The sequence below is a fragment of the Microcebus murinus genome, chromosome 18 (genome assembly GCF_040939455.1).
Source record: "Microcebus murinus isolate Inina chromosome 18, M.murinus_Inina_mat1.0, whole genome shotgun sequence".
NCBI lineage: Eukaryota > Metazoa > Chordata > Mammalia > Primates > Cheirogaleidae > Microcebus > Microcebus murinus.
In genome coordinates, this window is record NC_134121.1 from 57287780 (window position 1) to 57307799 (window position 20020).

The 20020-nt window shown below is 54.0% G+C and overlaps 1 protein-coding gene across 1 annotated transcript; it reads left to right on the top strand.

Annotated features, from left to right (window-relative positions):
* Nucleotides 1-5571: 5571 nt before the first annotated feature.
* Nucleotides 5572-19404, top strand: CDR2L (cerebellar degeneration related protein 2 like). Its single transcript, XM_012778755.3, has 5 exons — nucleotides 5572-6079; nucleotides 14321-14433; nucleotides 14741-14889; nucleotides 15746-15910; nucleotides 16786-19404. The coding sequence occupies exons 1-5, from the start codon at nucleotides 6001-6003 to the stop codon at nucleotides 17675-17677; spliced, it is 1398 nt and encodes a 465-aa protein (XP_012634209.1). The 5' UTR covers nucleotides 5572-6000; the 3' UTR covers nucleotides 17678-19404.
* Nucleotides 19405-20020: the final 616 nt, after the last annotated feature.

Below are 20020 nucleotides of genomic sequence, written 5' to 3' on the forward strand. Positions count from 1 at the left end.
GCTCCTGGCCGCGGGGGCGTCAAACCGGCCCCAGGGGAATCACGGTGGCCGAGGCTTGGGGGCATAGAGCCCACAACAGGGAACGCCATAAGACGCTTCCTGGCACAGAAGAGGTGCCAGGCTCTGGGGGTTACCAAGGTCAGGTGGTGTGAACTTCCTGCTCCTGGGGCCCGGCTCTCCACCCTGCTGCTGAAACGGATCCCAGGGATTTGTTGGCTGGTCGCTCCGGGGAGGCTGAGGAATTTCCTCCTTGAAAGGCAGATCTGGTTTTCCTCCTCATGGAATAATTTAGAAAACACTAAATCTGCCCTGAAGGCATAGGGAGTGGCCAGCAGCCTGGGGTTCCGATGAGCCCAATCAGCCCTGGGCGCAGTGGGGTCCTCAGCCAGCCCACAGCTCTGAGGGTCACCAGGGCTCCAGTCCTCTGTGCCCTGCAGAGGGGCACGGGGAGGCTCCACCACCCTGGCTGCACCAGTTGCCCAGCTTAGCTCATCCCCCCAGCCCAACACCAGCCTCATGGGACCCAGGGGACTGCCATTGTGCCTGAATCACCCCGCCCAGTGCGTGGGCCCAGCATTGAGAATCCCACCTCCTCCCACACGCATGTTTGGGCCTCTGGAAAAAGAGATGCCACCACATCCCCAGTCCCCACTGGCTGACACAGGGACTGTCCATCCTTGCCAGGCAATGCTCCTGTGGCCAGGGCAGGAGGAGGGTGGCTACAGAAAAGGAGAGAATGAAGGTAGAAGCATGCTGAAGGCGTGGCCAGTGTCGTCAAGGCTAAAGGCTGAGATGACCCAGGAGCTGGACATTTTTCAAACGTTGGGGTCATGTAGGTTGTCACTGAAGCATCCTTAGCTGCAGGAGCTGAAGGTGAACCTGCAGCTTCGGGGCTGCCTTTAACTGCCCCAACAAGAGGGGGGCCCTGCAATCATCCTCGCTGCCTAGGTGAGGGAAACTGAGGGAGCGCTCCCCAGGACTTGGCCCTCCGCTTTTTGCCCATCAGCCCCTACTTGCTTCTAGGGACTTCCTAAGCTCCCTGGGACAGCCCTGGCCCCTGTGAGTACCGTCCCACAGAGCTGCAGAATGAAGAAATGGGGAACAGTTGCGGGACATGTAGAGACAGAATCTCCGACTATCAGGTGGGCTGGGGTCCTGACCAGACCCCTCTGGAACTCAGCCCCCCAACCTGCTTGCCTCTTAGACTCATTTTGTCTACATCTCAATAAATGGTATCATCATTGCCCAGTGACTGGAGCTATTAATAAATCTAAGATGTCCCTCTGATTCCCAGTCGATTCATCTACACATCTGTCAGTTCCAACCCCAGACATTTCTCATCTCTCTCCATCCCCACTGCCACGGGCTTGCCCATGCCACTGTTACCGCCCTTCTAGACTACCGCCAAAGCCTCCAAACTTGTCTTCTTGCTCCTCTTCCGTTCCATACTCCGAAACTACCGGAGTGGTATTTCACAAATGAAAATAAAAACCTCCTTTTGATTCACTTTGTCCACTTCGGAAAAAAATATCTCAGCCCCTTCCCATGGCCCTAAAGAGTTAATCTCATCTCTCCTCTCCCCACTTTGCTCAGTTCTTAATATCTGTCAAGCTCTGTCCTGCCTCAGGGCCTTTGGCCTTGCTATCTCCTGTGCCTGGAGCACTCTCCCCCCAGAGCTTGGCCCGGCCGCTGCTGCCTCATCCTTTCAGTATTAGCTTAGATGTCAACTCCTGAGAGAGGCTTCTCTCGAATGCGGAAACTAAACCATTCCCGAAACTCTCTCTCTCCGCATACTGGCATTGCAGTTTGTAATAATTCATTATATGTCTCCCCACTAGAATAAAAGCTACACAAGAGCAGAGACTGCCTAAGTCCCAGCCATAGGGTGGCTATTTTTCTTAAGTAAATTTTTTTTTTTTTTTTTTTTTTTTTTTTTGAGACAGAGTCTCGCTTTGTTGCCCAGGCTAGAGTGAGTGCCGTGGCGTCAGCCTGGCTCACAGCAACCTCAAACTCCTGGGCTCGAGCGATCCTTCTGCCTCAGCCTCCCGAGTAGCTGGGACTACAGGCATGCACCACCATGCCCGGCTAATTTTTTATATATATATATCAGTTGGCCAATTAATTTCTTTCTATTTATAGTAGAGACGGGGTCTCGCTCTTGCTCAGGCTGGTTTTGAACTCCTGACCTTGAGCAATCCGCCCGCCTCGGCCTCCCAAGAGCTAGGATTACAGGCGTGAGCCACAGCGCCCGGCCCTTAAGTAAATTTTTTATTAAAGTATAATATATCTTCAGAAAAGTGCACACGTCTTAAATGTTCGAGAAGATGAATTTTCACAAAGTGAACACACCTGTGTAACTAGCACCCAGATGAGGAAATAAAATGCTCCCAAATGTGGAGTTATTGTTTCATGGGTATAGAGTTTCAGTTTTACAAGATGAAAAGGGTTGTGGACATGGATGTTGGTGACAGTTACAGCGTGTCATGAATGTATTTAATACCAGTGAACTGTACATTTATTAATAAGATGGTTAACATGGTAAATGTTGGTTTACTTTGTCCACTTAGAAAAAAATACCTTTTTTATGTTATATGTATTTTATCACAGTAAAAAAAAATTTTTTTGAGACAAGGTTTCACCCTGTCACCTGGGCTAGAGTACAATGATGTCATCATTGCTCTCTGCAACCTCAAACTCCTGGGCTCAAGTGATCCTCCTGTCTAAGCCTCTCAAGTAGCTGGGACTACAGGCACACACCACATCTGGCTAATTTTTCTATTTTCATAGAGACGGGGGTCTTGCTCCTGCTCTGGCTGGTCTCAAACTCCTGACCTCAATCAATCCTCCTGTTTCAGCTTCCCAGAGTGCTAGGATTACAGGAGTGAGCCACTGCAACCAGGCTTTTAAATTTTTTTAAATAAAAATTAATTTAATTTAATTACAACACCACTCCCAGCCCCTTAGAGTTCCCCATATCTTCCTGAAGCCAAACATTATCCTGATTAGTTTTGCTAATTTTGAACTTTGTAAAAATGGAATCACACTGTATTGCAAGGCAGAATCATGACCCCCAGAGATATCCATGTCCTAATCCCCAGAATCTCTGAATATGTTACCTTGCACAGCATAAGGGACTTTGTAGATGTGATTAAATTGAGGATCTTGAGATAGAGAGATCATCCCGGATTATTCGGTGGGCCCAGTGTAATCCCAAGTGTAGGCAAGAGGGAGGCAGAAGAGGTGGGAGTGATGTGCTATGAGAGGACTCCCCATTCTGTAGCTGGCTTTGAAGATGCAGGAAGGGGCCACAGGCCAAGGAACGTGGGCAACCTCTAGAAGGTGGAGGAGAAACGGAAACAGATTCTCTCCTGGGGCCTCCAGAAGGAACGCAGCTCTGCCAATGCTTTGACTTTAGCCAGTGGGATCCGTGTCAGACTTCTAACACACAGAATTGTAAGATAATACATTTGTGCTGTTTCAAGCTCTAAATGTGGGGTCATTTGTTACAGAATCAGTGAGAAATGAACATGAGCATTTACTCTTTGCATCTGGCATCTTTCATGCAACATTTTTATTTGTACTATATAATAGTCCATCACACAAACATTCCACATTTTATTTGTCAACTGTTGATGGACATTTGAGTTGTTTCCAGCGTGGGCTATCATGAATAGTGCTGTTATGAACATTCTTGCACATGTCTTTCGGCTAACATTACCGACGTGTTTCTGTTGCACATATACAGGAATAGAATTGCTGGGTTATAGGGTAAACATATAGGGTCGCTGCTGTGATGCATCCCTGACTCTCCTTCAGGACAGAAGGACCTAGTCCCCCAGCTGCTGCTGGCTGGCAGTCCCAGCTGGCAGGCCTCAGCTGAAAAGAGCTCCTTTGGCTGAGGTCACACACGTTTCCCAGGGGCAGCCTGAGTGGCTGGATGATATGTGGAGATGGGTGGATATGAAAGTCCCTTCCCCTGCTGACACTCACAATCGTTTTGAAGGGTCACCCCAGATTCAGAGCTCTTCATGGGTCAGGGGAGGCGATTGCAGAGGCCGACATACCAACCCAGCTTCTCCCTCTCTCCACCCCTGCTGCCTTCCCTTTTCCTCGGGTGCTGACCCGGCAAGCATGCCCTGATCCACTTCCTGCACGTCACTCTCCATCTCGGGATCAGCTGCCTGGAAACACAACCTGCGACAGTAGCTTGTGTCCAGCTTTCATGGATATTACCAAGCAGGTCTCTAAGGTGGTTGCCCTGATGTATATTCCCCCCAGCAGTGTGAAAGAGTTTCTGTTGCTCAACACTCTCGCCAACACTAGGTATTGTCTGTCCTTTTTTAAAAGCCACTCAGGTGAGTAGGTAGTGGTACCCCTTGCAGTTTTAACGTGCATTTCTCTTATGACTAAAGAAGTTGAGTACCTTGTTCCATGTTTATTGGATCATTTAGATATTCTTTTTTGTGAATTGCCTGGTCAAGTCTTGTTACCGATTTCTCTGCTGGCTTGGGTGCCTTTTTCTTATGGATCAGCATGTGTTCTTTCTATATTCTATACAAATCTTTTGGTAGGTATATTGCAACATGTATCCAGAGTGGGATATACTGGGAGTACCTCAACAGTACCAGCATATGGTGGGTCCCCATAAAAATGAGTTACATGAATGTTTGAGTCTGAAAACTCCTTTAAGGAAAGACTGCTTGGATAGGTGAAACTGTGTATGGTTTTAAGGAGTATATTTGTGTATAGGATATGGGTCCAAAGGGGAGGGTGAAACATAATCGTAAAAAGAAAGGTACAGGCCGGGCATGGCTCACGCCTGTAATCCTAACACTCTGGGAGGCTGAGGTGGGTGGATTGCTCGAGGTCAGGAGTTTGAAACCAGCCTGAGCAAGAGGGAGAACCCGTCTCTACTATAAATAGAAAGAAATTAATTGGTCAACTAATATATATGGAAAAAATTAGCCGGGCATGGTGGTGCATGCCTGTAGTCCCAGCTACTCGGGAGGCTGAGGCAGCAGGATTGCTTGAGCCCAGGAGTTCGAGGTTGCTGTGAGCTAGGCTGACGCCACGGCACTCACTCTAGCCTGGGCAACAAAGTGAGACTCTGTCTCAAAAAAATAAAAATAAGAAAGGTACAGAATACAGGTAGCACATCCTCAAACTTCGCCATACTTGGCCAGCAGTTTTCTGCCACAAGCATCCAAACACTCAACTCCTTAAAGATAATTGTAAATTAATGTTCATTCATTCAAGGAATGTCCATGGAAGATATCAATGGGCCAGCCTGTTCCAGGCGCTGAGGAGCTAGCTGGGAAAAAGACAAAATCCTTGCTTTCAGGAGATGCAGAGAGGTGACAACAAATAAACAAGATAAAGTAATTTCAGGTAGTGAGACGTAACTGAAGGAGTCGGCTTGGAGGGAAGGAGGACGACGGGGTTGATTCAGCGATTCCCAGACCAGGGTGCAGGAAGGTCCCGCCCAGGCCCCGCCTCCATCTTTGCATACGCCTCCTGATTGGCCAGCGGCGGCCGGCCCCACCCTGCGGAGCGGAGCTCTGGAGGCGGCAGGCGGGCTCCGCCAAGATGCAGCGGCGGCTCCGGGTGTCGCCGGGTGGGCCGGGGGCAGCGCGAGCCGGAGCCGGGCAGGGGGCGCCCGTCGCGGCACCCGCGCGCTCCTAGCGCCCCGAACCTGCCTGCGGGCCCGGGCCCTCCCTGCCGCCGTCCCGGCCGCCGTCCCCACCCCTCCGCCCTTTGTGCTGCCGCCGCCCGGCGCCCGGGGCTCCGCGGGACCCCGGCCCGGCCACACCGCGGGGGCGCGCCAGGCCCCGCGTGGGCTCCGGGCCGGCGGCCGATGGCGAAGGGGCGCGGCGCGAGCGGGGGCGCTGCAGCCGGAGTCCGCGACGCGGGAGGCCCGGCCCGCCTCCGTCGCATTGTCCCGGGCCCCGCGCCCCGGCCCTGAGCCGCGCCGCCGCAGCACCCGCCCGCCGCCCGCGGGCCATGCGGAGAGCCGCCGGGATGGAGGACTTCTCCGCAGAAGAAGAGGAGCCCTGGTACGACCAGCAGGACCTGGAGCAGGGTGAGCGCCGGGGTGACCAGGGCAGGAAAGGCGGGTGCGCCCCGCGACCCCTGTCCGCTACTCCATTGTTGGGCGGTATCACCCGGGAAGGGCTGGGCTGGACCAGGCGCGCCCGACTCCGAGGAGTGATGCGTTTGGAGAACAGGGACATGGAGAGAGGGGGCGCTGCACGGGAAGCCGCGGCCCGGACGGGCAGAGACCTGCAGAAGTGGGGGGCGGCCTTCCTATTTCCCCGGACGACAGAGCAGCAGCCATCCAGCTCGCCCACCCCGTCGTAGAGGCAGCCACCGCCGGGCTGTCCCCAGCATTGTTAGGGACTCTGAGTGCCGGCGGGGAGTCTCCGGAGGCCGGGAGATGGCTCGCTCGCTATGTTTCGCTGGCAGGATTGTGTGTGCGTGTAGAGGGAAGTTATCTCATTCCAAACGCAGCAGCACCCGTCCCTGCCAGGATTTATGAGCTCTAAGACTCCCAGAAAGTTTCCCCAACTCGCTTCCTACCCAGGGAGGAGTGGTTCAGGGATCATGCTGGTGAAGAAGCCGAAAGCCGAGTCTCCAACCCGCCTTCACCACGGGGAAGTCCTGGCCCTTCTCTTCCCGGCCCCCTTCCAAATGGCTCATGGTTTGAAGGGCATTGGGTGTGGGGATTCCGGACACCCTGCCCGACTAGAGCCCCAGTAAAGAGAGAGCCACCTCCACCACCACCACCCCCATCTGAGGGCAGAAAGGGCGACTGGAAGGGGGTTAGAAGCTGGTGATGAGGTGGCCTAAGTGACATCACTGGAGTAGGGGGCGGGGCTGTTGGGACGGGAAGGAGGAGGAGGCCAGTGGGAGTGGAGTCAAATCCTCCCTCTCCTCCCACGAGATGCCTCATTCTTGAACGGTCAGAGCCGCTGGCCGTGAGGAACCTTGTCCAGGGAAAGTGACCTTCCCGCAGTCGCCAGCAAGCCTAGGGGAATGGTGGGGGCATAGATAACAAGTCTGGTGCAGTGTGTGCATGCCCTGCCCTGGTGTGCTCATACTCTGGTCCCCAGAGGGATGGCCTTGGCCCAATGTGAGAGACGTCTCCCCAGATCCCAGAGCCGTTGTTTCCTGGCCCTGACCCACTTCCCCGTGCAGCCGAGATTCACTGGCAGATGAGGCTCTGGGCTCGTGCTCAGGACTGTAGGTTAATCAGAGCCTCCGGGGGACCAGTGTGGGACTTGCAGTGCTGCGCTAGACCCTGCCGTGGTCCATGGCCTGGCCTCTAGCCTCAGCCTTCCTGCCCGGAGTGAGATGCCCTGCACTGACTCTGGCAACCCCCTGCCCAATACTGGGCACTACCCTCAAACCTTTTCCACAAACACCTATTGAGCTCCACTTAGTGCCAGGCACCATCTTGGGAGCTGCTAATAGCTACAGCCCTGACCCTCAAGGTGTACTCTGGCAGGTGAAAGAGGTGGGCTTGTAACTAAGTCTGGGAACTTCAGCATTATGGGCACAGGAAGCAGTGCCCATAATGGGAGGGCTTTCTGGAAGAGGCAGGCTTAGCAGGAAAGATTGGAAGCTGATTTCTTGGGAAGATGGCACTCGGGGAGGCAGATGCTAATATTATTGCTGTCTCATTTAATCCCTGCACCCCTAATAAAGGCTTTGACACCATGCCTGGCCCAGATGTGGGAGATGTGCGGCTTCTCAAGAGGGAGAGGTAGCCGAGGTTCCAGCTGGGCTGGGTGGCCATACTCTGGGGCTGGGTGAGAGATGGGCTCTGCAGGCCCCTACTTCTCTGGCCCTGCTGGTCTGCAGCAGGCAGGCTGGCCCAGCAGCCCCAGTGGTAGCCAGAGCCCAGGAACAAAGGAAAACCAGAAATGAGATAATCTCAGAAGAAACTGGAAGTTTCTGCCAAAAACCAGATGTCTACCTGCCATGGCCAGGTTCTGTGCTGAGCCTGGGGACGTAGTTTCTACCCTTGGGGGACTCTGCATTACATCAGAGGAAACAGAAATGGGCTGAGACTGACAATCTGTCCGAGTGCGAGGGGTTCTGCAGCTCTCCACCCCGCCACCTTGAGAACAGAGACTCGGGTGTATTCGGAGGCCCCTTGGAGCTGGAGGGCGGAGAGGGGCTCCCCAGGCAGAGGGAGGAAGGAAAGAAGGAAGGGGAGCAGGCAGGCACTTCAGGGGAAGGGGTGCTTGTACCAGGACATGGAGGGATATGAGAAGACTAGAAAGTAGGTGGGGGGGGGGTTGGAGGAAGTCCCAGGCATAGTTACCTGGGGGCCAGGCATGGGGACCTGGATGGTGGGATGGGGCTGGGGCCAAAGTCCAGCTACATTGGGGATCAGATGACCATTGTGTCCCCCTTCCCAACACCCAATCCCCAAATTCTCATCTGCCCCGCTGCTGCCTGGTTGTACTGAGTGGTCCGGGAAGTGGTTTTCTCCTATAGCCACCTGGTCTCCCCTGCATGTCTGTTTCCCCCGTCCCAAGGGTAGGTCCCAGCTTCACTTTCTAGAAGCGTGGCTATAGAGATCCTGTTTGACTTTGCTGCTCTGTCCCGGCGAAGAGGAGCAGTCAGGACACATGAGGTCCTAGATTTTCACTGTGTTCTCTCTGCCCACTGCCACAAGCACCTGTAAAAATAGAAAAAGCCATTAATTATTAAGCACTGACACTCTCTGTCTGCCCACCCCCTCCCCCACCTTGGGCCAGGCTTGGCAGGCCCTATGGGTCCCTCTTTCCAGGCTGAGAGATGGCTGCTGAGTCACAGATTTGAGTCCTGGGACCCGCCACTCTTGCCCTGCCTAGGCTGACCTTGTGTCCCAGAAAGCTATGACCTGGCTGTGCGGGGGGCTCCTTCCTCCCCACAGGTTACCCCAAAGGTGACCTCACCCTGATTCTGCAGACCCAGAGTTCTTGACAATCATGCCCTGGAAGCTGGGGGGTGAGGGATGACAGCCTGGCCAGGTGGCAACTCACATCCTCCCCCTGGAACCCACACCCCTACTTTCGTCTCCTCTTCCCTATACAGACTCCATCCCTTTCCCATCCTTTTGCTCTGCAGTCTGTGATGGCCCAGCCAGTGAGGGGCCATGGGATTTAGAGGTTTCTTTTCAAAGATGTCCCCTCAGCTCCTGAGCCATCCTTTCTCAGCCCTCTGGGGCATGCTTCACACAAAACCACTAAAGCCCCCTGAAGGAGATCCCAGAAAGCCCCGTTGTCCAGGCAGGGGAGACGCCAGCCCAGACTGTGGACCTTCCCCGGCTTGGTGCCGTGTGACCATTAATCTGGCAGGGGCGGGCTGTTAATTATTCCCCTTCTACTTCCTGCCTCTACTTCCTGCCTCGCCTGCTCCCACTTCTGCTCCCAGGCCTCCTCCTGAGCCTGAAGCCTGGAGCCAGCACCAGTCCTCAGCTCTCAGCTAGGTGGTGTCCTCCCCCAGCACTTGGCTCCTCTCAGTCCCCTGCACTGCAGCTTCTCCACGCTTCCCTCGATCCCTCCACCAGCTGTGGCCATTTAGCCTGCACTGTGATCCAGTTTCCCTGGAACTCTGAGCTTCTGCCCCTCCACCCCCAAACAGCCTCTGTTGTGTTTTCCCCTCCTCCCCATCCCTTAATCACTAGGTGGCCCAGGTCCCATTCTCTGCCTTCGAAGGACAACCTTCAGTGTCCCTGGTTTATTGTGTGGTATATACCGCCGGGCCTGCCAGGGTTAGGAGTCTACACACAGCCCAGACACTCGCCTGGAAGGAGGGCATGACGCTGCATTGCTCTGGGCCTTTCCTCCCTCCGCCTCTGTGGCCTTGGACTCTAGTTAAGCTGCAGGGGCTCCGTGCAGGCCACCACGTGAAGTGTGTCCCCCGATGCCACTGCAGGGGGAGGAATCAGTAGCAGTGGCCTCTTCACAGACCACCTAACAGTTTCCAAGGGGGAAAACATGTAGCAGGGTGGCCCTCTGTCCCTTGTCACTTATCCCTGAACTACTGGGTCCTGTTTGGGGATGAGCTGAATGCTCGCCATCCCATTACAGAGAAGCGGAAGATGGCATGGCGCTCTCATCACGGACCGTGGGCGGTTCCAGTTCCTGCTAAGCACAACGTAGCACAGGGCTGGGGTTCAACAATCTTAACATCCAACTTCACACTTTGTAGACGCCTCCAGACTTTCCCACCTTACGGTTAATAAATTCCTACAGCAAGTGCCCTCATTCTCTTACTAGGTTTATGTTAGGTAACTAGTTTTTCTTGGCATCCTCATCAGAAAGCTAATTGCTCAAAGCTAAAGGTTACCTGTGATATATAATTTAGTTTGTTTTTTTTTTTTTTTTTTTTTTTTTTTTTTTTGAGACAGAGTCTCGCTTTGTTGCCCAGGCTAGAGTGAGTGCCGTGGCGTCAGCCTCGCTCACAGCAACCTCAAACTCCTGGGCTCGAGTGATCCTTCTGCCTCAGCCTCCCGGGTAGCTGGGACTACAGGCATGCGCCACCATGCCCGGCTAATTTTTTATATATATATCAGTTGGCCAATTAATTTCTTTCTATTTATAGTAGAGACGGGGTCTCGCTCTTGCTCAGGCTGGTTTTGAACTCCTGACCTTGAGCAATCCGCCCGCCTCGGCCTCCCAAGAGCTAGGATTACAGGCGTGAGCCACAGCGCCCGGCCTAGTTTGTTTTTTTTTTTTAACGGCTGAGGTAGGTGTTTGGGGAAGCTGCTTTCGTTTTTCCAGGCTAAGTCGTGGTGGCCTCGCGCTAGGATAGCAGCTTTGCACCCCGTCTCCAGACGACATCTGGGCACGAGGCCCTCCTCTGGCTTAGGCCCAGCCTGGAGGCTCTGCTCTGGCAGTTTCCAACATCGCCTCTGAGTGTCGGGGCACTCTCCGAGTTTGTTCCCGTCAGGCAGCTTGGCCTTTTGTCCAGGCCTGGTGGCTGGTCAGGCCCCTCTGGCTTTCTAAAGGTGACTCAGTCCTGCCCCCAGCTTGGCTGAAAGAAAGCCAGAGGCTCTGCCCTAGACTGCCCACCAAGGGTCACTGTCCTCAGCGCTCATCTGAGAGGAAGACCGCCACCCCGGGCCTGTCCGATGCATAGCAAAGCTCTCAGCTGAAACAGCTGTATTTAGGAAGCTTGCCCGGAGGGAGTACAGAGCCTGTCCATCCTCTGGAGACCCTAGAACTAGCAGTATGTGTAAAAAGAGAAGCTGAGGCCGGGCGCAGTGGCTCACGCCTGTAATCCTAGCACTCTGGGAGGCCGAGGCAGGAGGATTGCTCGAGGTCAGGAGTTTGAAACCAACCTGAGCAAGAGCGAGACCCTCGTCTCTACTATAAATAGAAATTAATTAATTGGCCAACTAAAAATATATAGAAAAAATTAGCCGGGCATGGTGGCGCATGCCTGGAGTCCCAGCTACTCGGGAGGCTGAGGCAGAAGGATCACTTGATCCAGGGAATTTGAGGTTGCTGTGAGCTAGGCTGACATCATGGCACTCTAGCCCTGAGCAACAGAGTGAGACTCTGTCTCAAAAAAAAAAAGGGGGGAAGCTGGAAAGAGCTGAATCCCTGGGCCACATCATACTGGCCCCAGCATCTGGATCTGAATTTACACTGCCAGCCGAGATGGAGAGCTGTTTAAGAAACAGCCTGATAAAGTGAAAAAGACCAACGCTTTCCTGGAGAAGTCTTTTGGCATAATGAATCAAAAAGGCCTACCCTTTGTCCCAGTGATTCTGTTTCCAGAAAAGGGACCTAAGGAAACAGGCAATGATTTGCACAAACGTTTTTGTACAATGAAGTTAATTACAATTTCATTTCTAATAAAGAAAAAATTGAAAGACACCTTAAAGGTCCAACACTAAGTTCTATTTAGGGACAGTTATACAGACGCCTGTATACAATAGAATATTCTACATCCACTGAAAATGATCATATAGATTTATGTTGACACAAAAAGCTACCCATGCCATATTGATAAATGCAGGTACTGAAAAATATGATTCTGTTTACACAAAATTACATCTATACGTGTTTAGAGCACAGAGAACTGTTTGGAAGGATGGCCACCAAATGTTAACAGCATCTTTCTCTAGGTGGTATATTTCCTTTTCTTTCTTCTACTCCATTTCTCCCCTCCTCCCAGGCCACATACATGGAGTATAATTTTAATTACTTATGAATGACATTATTTTTCATAACCATTTCAGGCCATGTCCATTTGTTCGTGGAATTCCCAATTATAGATCTAAGATTATATAGGAGGTATATTTTCAAGTGATTTTTTTATCATGACTTTTTAACCTTTATGTACTTTTTTTTACATCATGCATGCCTTAAGAAAAACATTAAAGCTATTCAGAGCTGAACACTGTGGCTCATGCCTATAATCCCAGCACTCTGGGAGGCCAAGGTGGAAGGATTGCTTGAGGCCAGGAGTTTGAGACCAGCCTGAGCAACATAGCAAGACCCTATCTCTACAAAAAATAAAAAATATTAGTCAGGCACAGTGGCACATGCCTGTGGTCCCAGCCACTCGGGAGGCTGAGGCAGGAAGATTGCTTGAGCCTAGGAGTTCGAGGCTACAGTGAGCTATGATTGTCCCATTGCACTCCAGCCTGGGTAACAGAGTGAGACCCTGTCTCAATAATAAATAAATAAATGAATAAGAACACAGCCTTGTGAAACTTGGCCTGAGCCTGCTCTAAAGATCTCTTTAAGGACTTGCTCTCCACCACCAGTCTCAGTCTCTGGATTAAGCTACTGAAATCTTTTTTTTTTTAAACAGCTTTATTGAGATTTAATTCACACATAATACAATTCGCTCATTTAAAGCATACAATTGAATTGTTTTCCTATATTCACAGAGTTGTGTAACCATCAGCACAATGGGTTTTATATTTTTATCACCCTGCCTAACTCTTTTTAGAAATGAAGGGAATAATAAATATATTTAATATGTATATGCGTGGTGGCAGGGGTTTCCAAGTATCTAGGTACCGTCATATAACTCAGACCCACAAAGAGAAATTTTAGCGATTTCAGTGCCTGCCACTTCCTTCTAACCCCTTCCCCCACCACCCCCAACACCCCCTAAAAACAACAGATTCTCTCTCAGCCTTTCTGACAGGTGCTCATTTACCTTTTGTTGGAGTGGGGGAGGGGAGGTCCCAGTCCTACAAGGTACAAGAACTAGGGCTATTGGAGGAGGATCGTCTTGCTGCCCAAGGAAAGTAGAAGGTTTGAGAAAAGAGCACCTGTTACTAGGATTGAATGGTACCCTACTGGGCTAAGCATACCTGAATTCCACTCCCAGCATGGCCATAAACCAAATGGTGGCCTTGGGCTAGTCACTCTTCACTCTCCTGTCTGTCATCCATAAAATGAAGAAGTTGAGCCAAAGAGTTCTGAATTCTCATCTAATTCTAATACTCAGCAAGCCCTTCTGCCCTCTGCCTCTCAGTGAGCTCCTATTCACCCTTCCAAGCCCAACCTGAAGGATGCCCATTTGCCTGAGCCTCCCATCGCGCCCCCAGGGAAGAGTGAAGCCCTCCCTTACCTGTCATCCGAGGGCACTTTGCTCCTATATCTGTGGATGCTCTTGCCACATTCCACTCATCCTTTCAAATAAGATCTATTTATTACGCACTGACTCTGTGCCCGTTACTGCCCTAGGCACTGAGGATAGCAGTGAACAAAACAGACAAAAATCCATGCCCAGCCAGGGCCCACCTCAGCTGCCTGTAGTCCCAGCTACTGGGGAGGCTGAAGGTAGAGGATCACTCGAACCCAGGAGCTCAAGACTGCAGTGAGCTATGGTCACGCCTGTGAATGGCCACTATAATCCAGCCTGGGCAACATAATGAGCCCCTATCTCTAAAAAAAAAAAATCCCTTTGCCATGAGCTCACAATTAGATGAACAAGATAAATGAATAATGTGTTTGGTAACTTAGATGGTGCTGAGTGCTAAGGAGAAAAATTCCTGGGGGGAAAGAGTGCAGGGCAGTGGAAGTTGCCAATTTGAATCAAGTGGGTTGGGAAGGACCCCCTGGAGAAGGTGCTGTATGAGCAGAGACTTGAAGGAGAGGGGGAGCAAGCCCTGGGATGTCAGGAAAGGACCAGAAGTGACAGCCAATGCAGAGGCTTAGCTCCTGGCTTACATCTCCTCCCAGGCCTTGAGGCTCCCTGCGTCTTGGTTGCCCAGGGCCCCCCGCCAGAGTGGATGCTCTGAACATTAATGGGGGGTCCTCTGTCTTTGTTCTCATGCTGCTCATGTTTCTCCCCCCAGACTTACACCTGGCTGCGGAGCTGGGGAAGACTCTGCTGGAGAGGAACAAGGAGCTGGAGGAGTCCCTGCAGCAGATGTACTCCACCAATGAGGAACAAGTGCAGGAGATCGAGGTGAGGAGCCACCCAGGCCCTGCACATGTTTGCCCCACCCATCAGAGGCCCCTTGGCCCACGTGTGCCTTTGTGCAACTTAGAAAAAGGCACCCACTTAGCAGACACAACCTCACCCCAACAGCCTTGTGCAGTTCACAACCCGCACAACTATCCCAGGCAGACCTATTGTACTGTCTTTGCCCCTCAATCAGCTGAAGACAAATATTTCAAAGCAAACCTGTCCTTAGAAGTGGGAAGAGGGCCCAGGCAGAGACATCTGCCCCTTCCCCATTCTAAAAGGTTATTCAATGCCCCCTGGCCCCCAGTACCTGACCAAGCAGCTGGACACTCTGCGGCATGTGAACGAGCAGCATGCCAAAGTGTACGAGCAGCTGGACCTGACAGCCCGAGACCTGGAGCTGACCAACCAGAGGCTGGTGCTGGAGAGTAAGGCTGCCCAGCAGAAGATCCACGGGTGAGGGCCTGGCTGAGGGCCGGGGAGTAGACGAGGGAGAGGCCCAGGGCTGGGTGTGTGCATGGGTCTACGGACTGGTGGGTATGACTCATGCTTCTCCCTAAAATCCTAGGATGGTAGTGAGTTTGCCGCTCTCCACTTTTCATGGCTTAACATTTAGGCCACAACCCTTAAGAACCAACCCTTCTTTAAGCACCAACTATGCACCAGGGTCTGTTTTATTTTTTAATTTTTAGTTTCATTTTTAGAGATAGGCTCTTATTCTGTTCCCCACGTTGGAGTGCAGTGGCATGATCATAGCTCCCTGCAGCCTCAAACTCCTGGGCTCGGTCAATCCTCCTGCTTCAGCCTCCCAGGTAGCTACGATACAGGTGTGTGCTACCATGCCCGGCCCATTTTTTGGTAGAGTTTTTTGTAGAGACGGGGTCTTGCTATGTTGCCCAGACTGGTCTCAAACTCCAGCAGGCTCTGTTTTAGACACTGAGGATGCACAATGGTGGAGATACAAAGATGCTGTCCCACCCGCTGGGAGCTCACAGCCTGGGAGAGAAGGCAGGCGTGTCAATGTTCTATTTCAGTGCGGGATGCTAAGTGATAGAGGAGTGTGCAAGGAACTGAGGTGGCGGAGAGGAGGAGTGATCGGCTTGACCTGGGAGGTATGGAGGAAGAGTGGGTCCTTAGGCATGCATAGAGTTCCCCGTCTGACCCCCGGACTAGGCGGCACAGCTCAAGAGCTCCTGCCTGTCCCCTACCCCACATCCCTCCATCTGCAGGGAGCCAGAGCTCAGTAAGGCGGGCTGGCCCTCTCCCCTTAAAACCTCTCCTTTGCGTGTCCCCTGCTCCACCTGCCCCCCAGGCTGACGGAGACCATTGAGCGGCTGCAGGCCCAGGTGGAGGAGCTGCAGGCCCAAGTGGAGCAGCTGAGGGGCCTGGAGCAGCTGCGAGTGCTCCGGGAGAAGCGGGAGCGCAGGCGTACCATCCACACCTTCCCCTGCCTCAAGGAGCTGTGCACCAGCCCCCGGTAGGTGAGGGCACTGCTCGGTGTCTCCGAGTCCCCAGGGCTGCCAGCCAGGGCAGGGGACAGGCAGCAGGTGGGAACAAGAGTTGCTGCATCATCCAGGGCATGAGAGAAGCTGGTCCTATTATTAATGACATTCATAGCTGCTGGCATTTACTGAGAATTTAATTCTCACTGCAACACTGTGAGGGGCGTTATGTTATGCCCACTACCCAGATGAGAAAACGGAAGCTCAGAGGGTATGCGTCTTACCCAAGGTCACTTGTTTAGTAAGAGGCACAGCCAGAATTCTAACCCAGGAGGGGTCCACCACTGAACCATTGTCAGTTCCCATCAAATCTAAGACCTGACAGCTATTACACTTAATAAGGTAAGAATACACGTTACCTGTTTGGTGAGTGTTTCAATAAGAGTCCTGGCAGGAAAGAGTGCCTCGCACAGAGGAACAGAGACGTTAATAAAGAAGTGGTGTGGACAAGGAGTAGGGAAACCAGGGGGACACTACAGTGCCCGGGACTGCAGCAGAGAGGGCAGCGTTCCCAGCCTTAGGCAAGGGGCAAAGGGAAGGGAGAAGGCTGCCTGGCAGGCAGTGACTGTGGAGAGAACCCAGGGAGGATGTACCCCATACCAAACCAGCAGCCGCCCTCTGCCCAGTGCCCCCCACAGCTGGGCTCAGGAGAGAGTGCGCAGACCTGGCTGGGGCCGTGGCTGGTGGTCAGCCTCCCCGGCAGAGAGCAGGGGAGAAGGGTGAAGGATGGAGAGGGGCAAACAGAGCTCCAGCCCAGTGCGCCACAGATTTGTAAGCACTAAGGCTGGGCTGTGGGGCCTTGGCCATGACCCCTGCCCGCCCCCTGCCCCCTCCCCCCACTCCCCGCCAGGTGCAAGGATGCCTTCCGCCTCCACAGCTCCTCCCTGGAGCTGGGCCCGCGGCCGCTGGAGCAGGAGAACGAGCGGCTGCAGACCCTGGTGGGGGCGCTGCGCTCCCAGGTGAGCCAGGAGCGGCAGCGCAAGGAGCGCGCCGAGCGCGAGTACACGGCGGTGCTGCAGGAGTACTCGGAGCTGGAGCGGCAGCTGTGCGACATGGAGGCCTGCCGCCTGCGCGTGCAGGAGCTGGAGGCCGAGCTGCTGGAGCTGCAGCAGATGAAGCAGGCCAAGACCTACCTGCTGGGCCGGGACGACCAGCTGGCCGAGGCTCTGCTGGCGCCCCTCACCCAGGCCCCTGAGGCTGACGACCCCCAGCCGGGCCGCGGGGAGGACCCGGGTGCCCAGGACGGGGTCCTCTCGCCGGCCGCCTCCCCGGGCCACGCAGTGCGCAAGAGCTGCAGCGACACGGCGCTCAACGCCATCGTGGCCAAAGACCCAGCCAGTCGGCACGCGGGCAACCTGACGCTGCACGCCAACAGCGTGCGCAAGCGGGGCATGTCCATCCTGCGCGAGGTGGACGAGCAGTACCACGCGCTGCTCGAGAAGTACGAGGAGCTGCTGAGCAAGTGCCGGCAGCACGGGGCGGGCGTGCGGCATGCCGGCGTGCAGACCTCGAGGCCCATCTCCCGCGACAGCTCCTGGAGGGACCTGCGGGGGGGCGAGGAGGGCCAGGGGGACGCCAAGGCCGGGGAGAAAAGCCTGAGCCAGCACGTGGAGGCCGTGGACAAGCGGCTGGAGCAGAGCCAGCCCGAGTACAAGGCGCTGTTCAAGGAGATCTTCTCCAGGATCCAGAAGACCAAGGCTGACATCAACGCCACCAAAGTCAAGACGCATAGCAGCAAGTGACCCTTTCCTGGCCCGCATGCCTGGACCGTGCATCCTCTGGCGAGGGAGAGCCTTTAGCAGCAATACATCACAGCACGTGGCTGCTCCAGAGGCCGTGAGGAAGGGGCCCCTCCAAAACGGGAACACAGCATGTTCCCTGATGATGTGGTAGGCGGCCAACCTGTCCTGCCTCCTGAGAGCCCTTGGCCACCTGCATCAGCCCAAAGGCGCAGCTCAGAGTTTCAAAGCCAAACGTCCCCACTCCCCCAGGGATCCCCATGCTCTCCCACCCCCCCGGCTTGCTGACCCTGGGCCTCACCCTCAGATTGGTGGCCAGGCTTTTGCAAGCCTTTCTGGATTATTTGGCTTTTTCAAATTTTTTTCCAAAGTTTGGTTTTTCTGAGAGATTTGCAATGGGAGGTCTCCTTGACCCCTTGCCACAACTGGAAACACTTGAAAGGGGACCCCAGAGCCACTGTTTCGGGTTTCAGGGGTCTCCTGGACCACTCACTGCTTCTCCCCAGCTGTGATGCTCCCAAATTCCCTTAGCACCAGCTGCCCCACCCTGGGGTCCTGACCAGCTCAGAGACACCCCCTGCCATGCAGAGCAGGAGGTCTCAGCCAGGCCCCGAGTGTCCCCTGATCCAGCCCTGCCGGGCCAGGCTTCTCCTCGGAGACCCTCAGCCCACAGCAGATCTGTAGCCAATCAGAGGAGGAGAAGAGGGAGCCCCTGGCAGAGCTGGGCACTGTTCCCCTCAGAGCCAGCCTCCCCAGGTCCAGCCCAGAAATGCCTACTGGGGCCGTTAAGCCTTCCAGGGGCTGGGGCAGTGGGAGCTGCCAACTCTGCACACCACCTCCCGCTCACCAAGCTTGGCTTCTGCCTCCCCTCTCTTCACCTGCCCCCATCTCAGGGACCATGATGTCTCATTCACTCCATGCTCCCCACAGGCCAACCCTGGCACAGGTCACATCCGCAGCCCCCAGAATGTCCTGGGCATGTGCCACCAGCCAGTGGTCTCAGTGTCCACCCCACCCCCCCTTCACTGGGGACTGTCAGATCCTCACCCCACACCGAGTAGTATTGAATTGGGACAGGGATGAGAAACATGGCCCCTCTCTCCCTCCCATAAAATGCCTGCTCTTAACCTCCCACCTTTGGGGGGGGCTTTTGAAGACCCAGCTGGGTTAGGGGTTTAATCTTTTGGTTTAAGACTTCAGAGAGTCAACCTTCAGCTAAGAGATGCCCACATCCCCAGCTTGCCCTGGCCAGTCCTTCAGGGCTTCTGGTTCCTTCTGCCGCCCTTCCTGAGACCCTAGAAATCGGAGGAGCCATACAGTCCAGCGGAAGGCGGTGGCCCTGGCCTCTGTGCCAAGAGCCCATTGGGAACCTTCATGCCTTACTTATTTGTAATAGGTACAGGGGTTTTCTTAACACGCATGCCCGACCCCCCTGGAGACACCACCCTGCTCTCCGGGTGGCACTGTGATGCGAGCTGGCGGCTGGGTCCTTCCGTTCATGCAACTTGGAACCTTTTGTCCTTTGGGGCTGGGTAGCTCCCGGCCCTCCATGTGTCTCTGTTCTCTGGGGGGAGGAGTGGAGGGAGAGGGTGGAGGAAGAGCTCTGGCCTGTCTGCCCCCCAGCTCTGTAGTGGCTGACCACCTTTGAAGTATACGTGAGAGAAATATATTTACAAATGCTTTATTCTCTTCTTTAATAAAAAAACGCATCAGTATTCTAAAAGCAGAAATGGCCTCAGTCCCTTCTCTGTGTCTTATGCACCTGCCTCCCATCACACAGCTACAGGGAGAGGGTGGCACCCCTAGCGCCGCTCCCCCGTGGCCCTGCAGGGTCCTCTATGGCCACTCGGGCCTGAGTTCTCAGCTCTCCCTCCTCACTTCCCCATGATTGGTGGCTGAGTGGCTCTAAATAGCAGGCTGTCTGCGGCGTTTCTATATTTGCTGTGTGCCGGCGATGCCAGTCGTGCTGGGGACACACAGTGAACAAAACCTCCAGGGCCCTTCTTACCTTGGACTTTACATTCCGGGGTGGGGAGATCCACCAAAAATAAACAAAGAAAGGTAGTGCGATGGGGATAGCAGGGCGGGAGGCCGGTGCTCCCGCAGCTGGGCACGCACGCGCAAGGGGGCAAGCCGAATTTTTAAAAATATCTTACATGATCTTGTACCTAGAGATACGTGCAGTACATGGAGAGAGATCCAGTCTATGGTACTCACATTTCCTGGGGGAGCAATTAGGGGGAAAGTGTCTAAATGAGTTTCGTCCAGGTAGGAAGGGGGAGGGATAATGGCAAGAAAAGCCTGGGAGACAATAAGCCAGGGTGGGCAGGGCACCCTCTGAGAGCG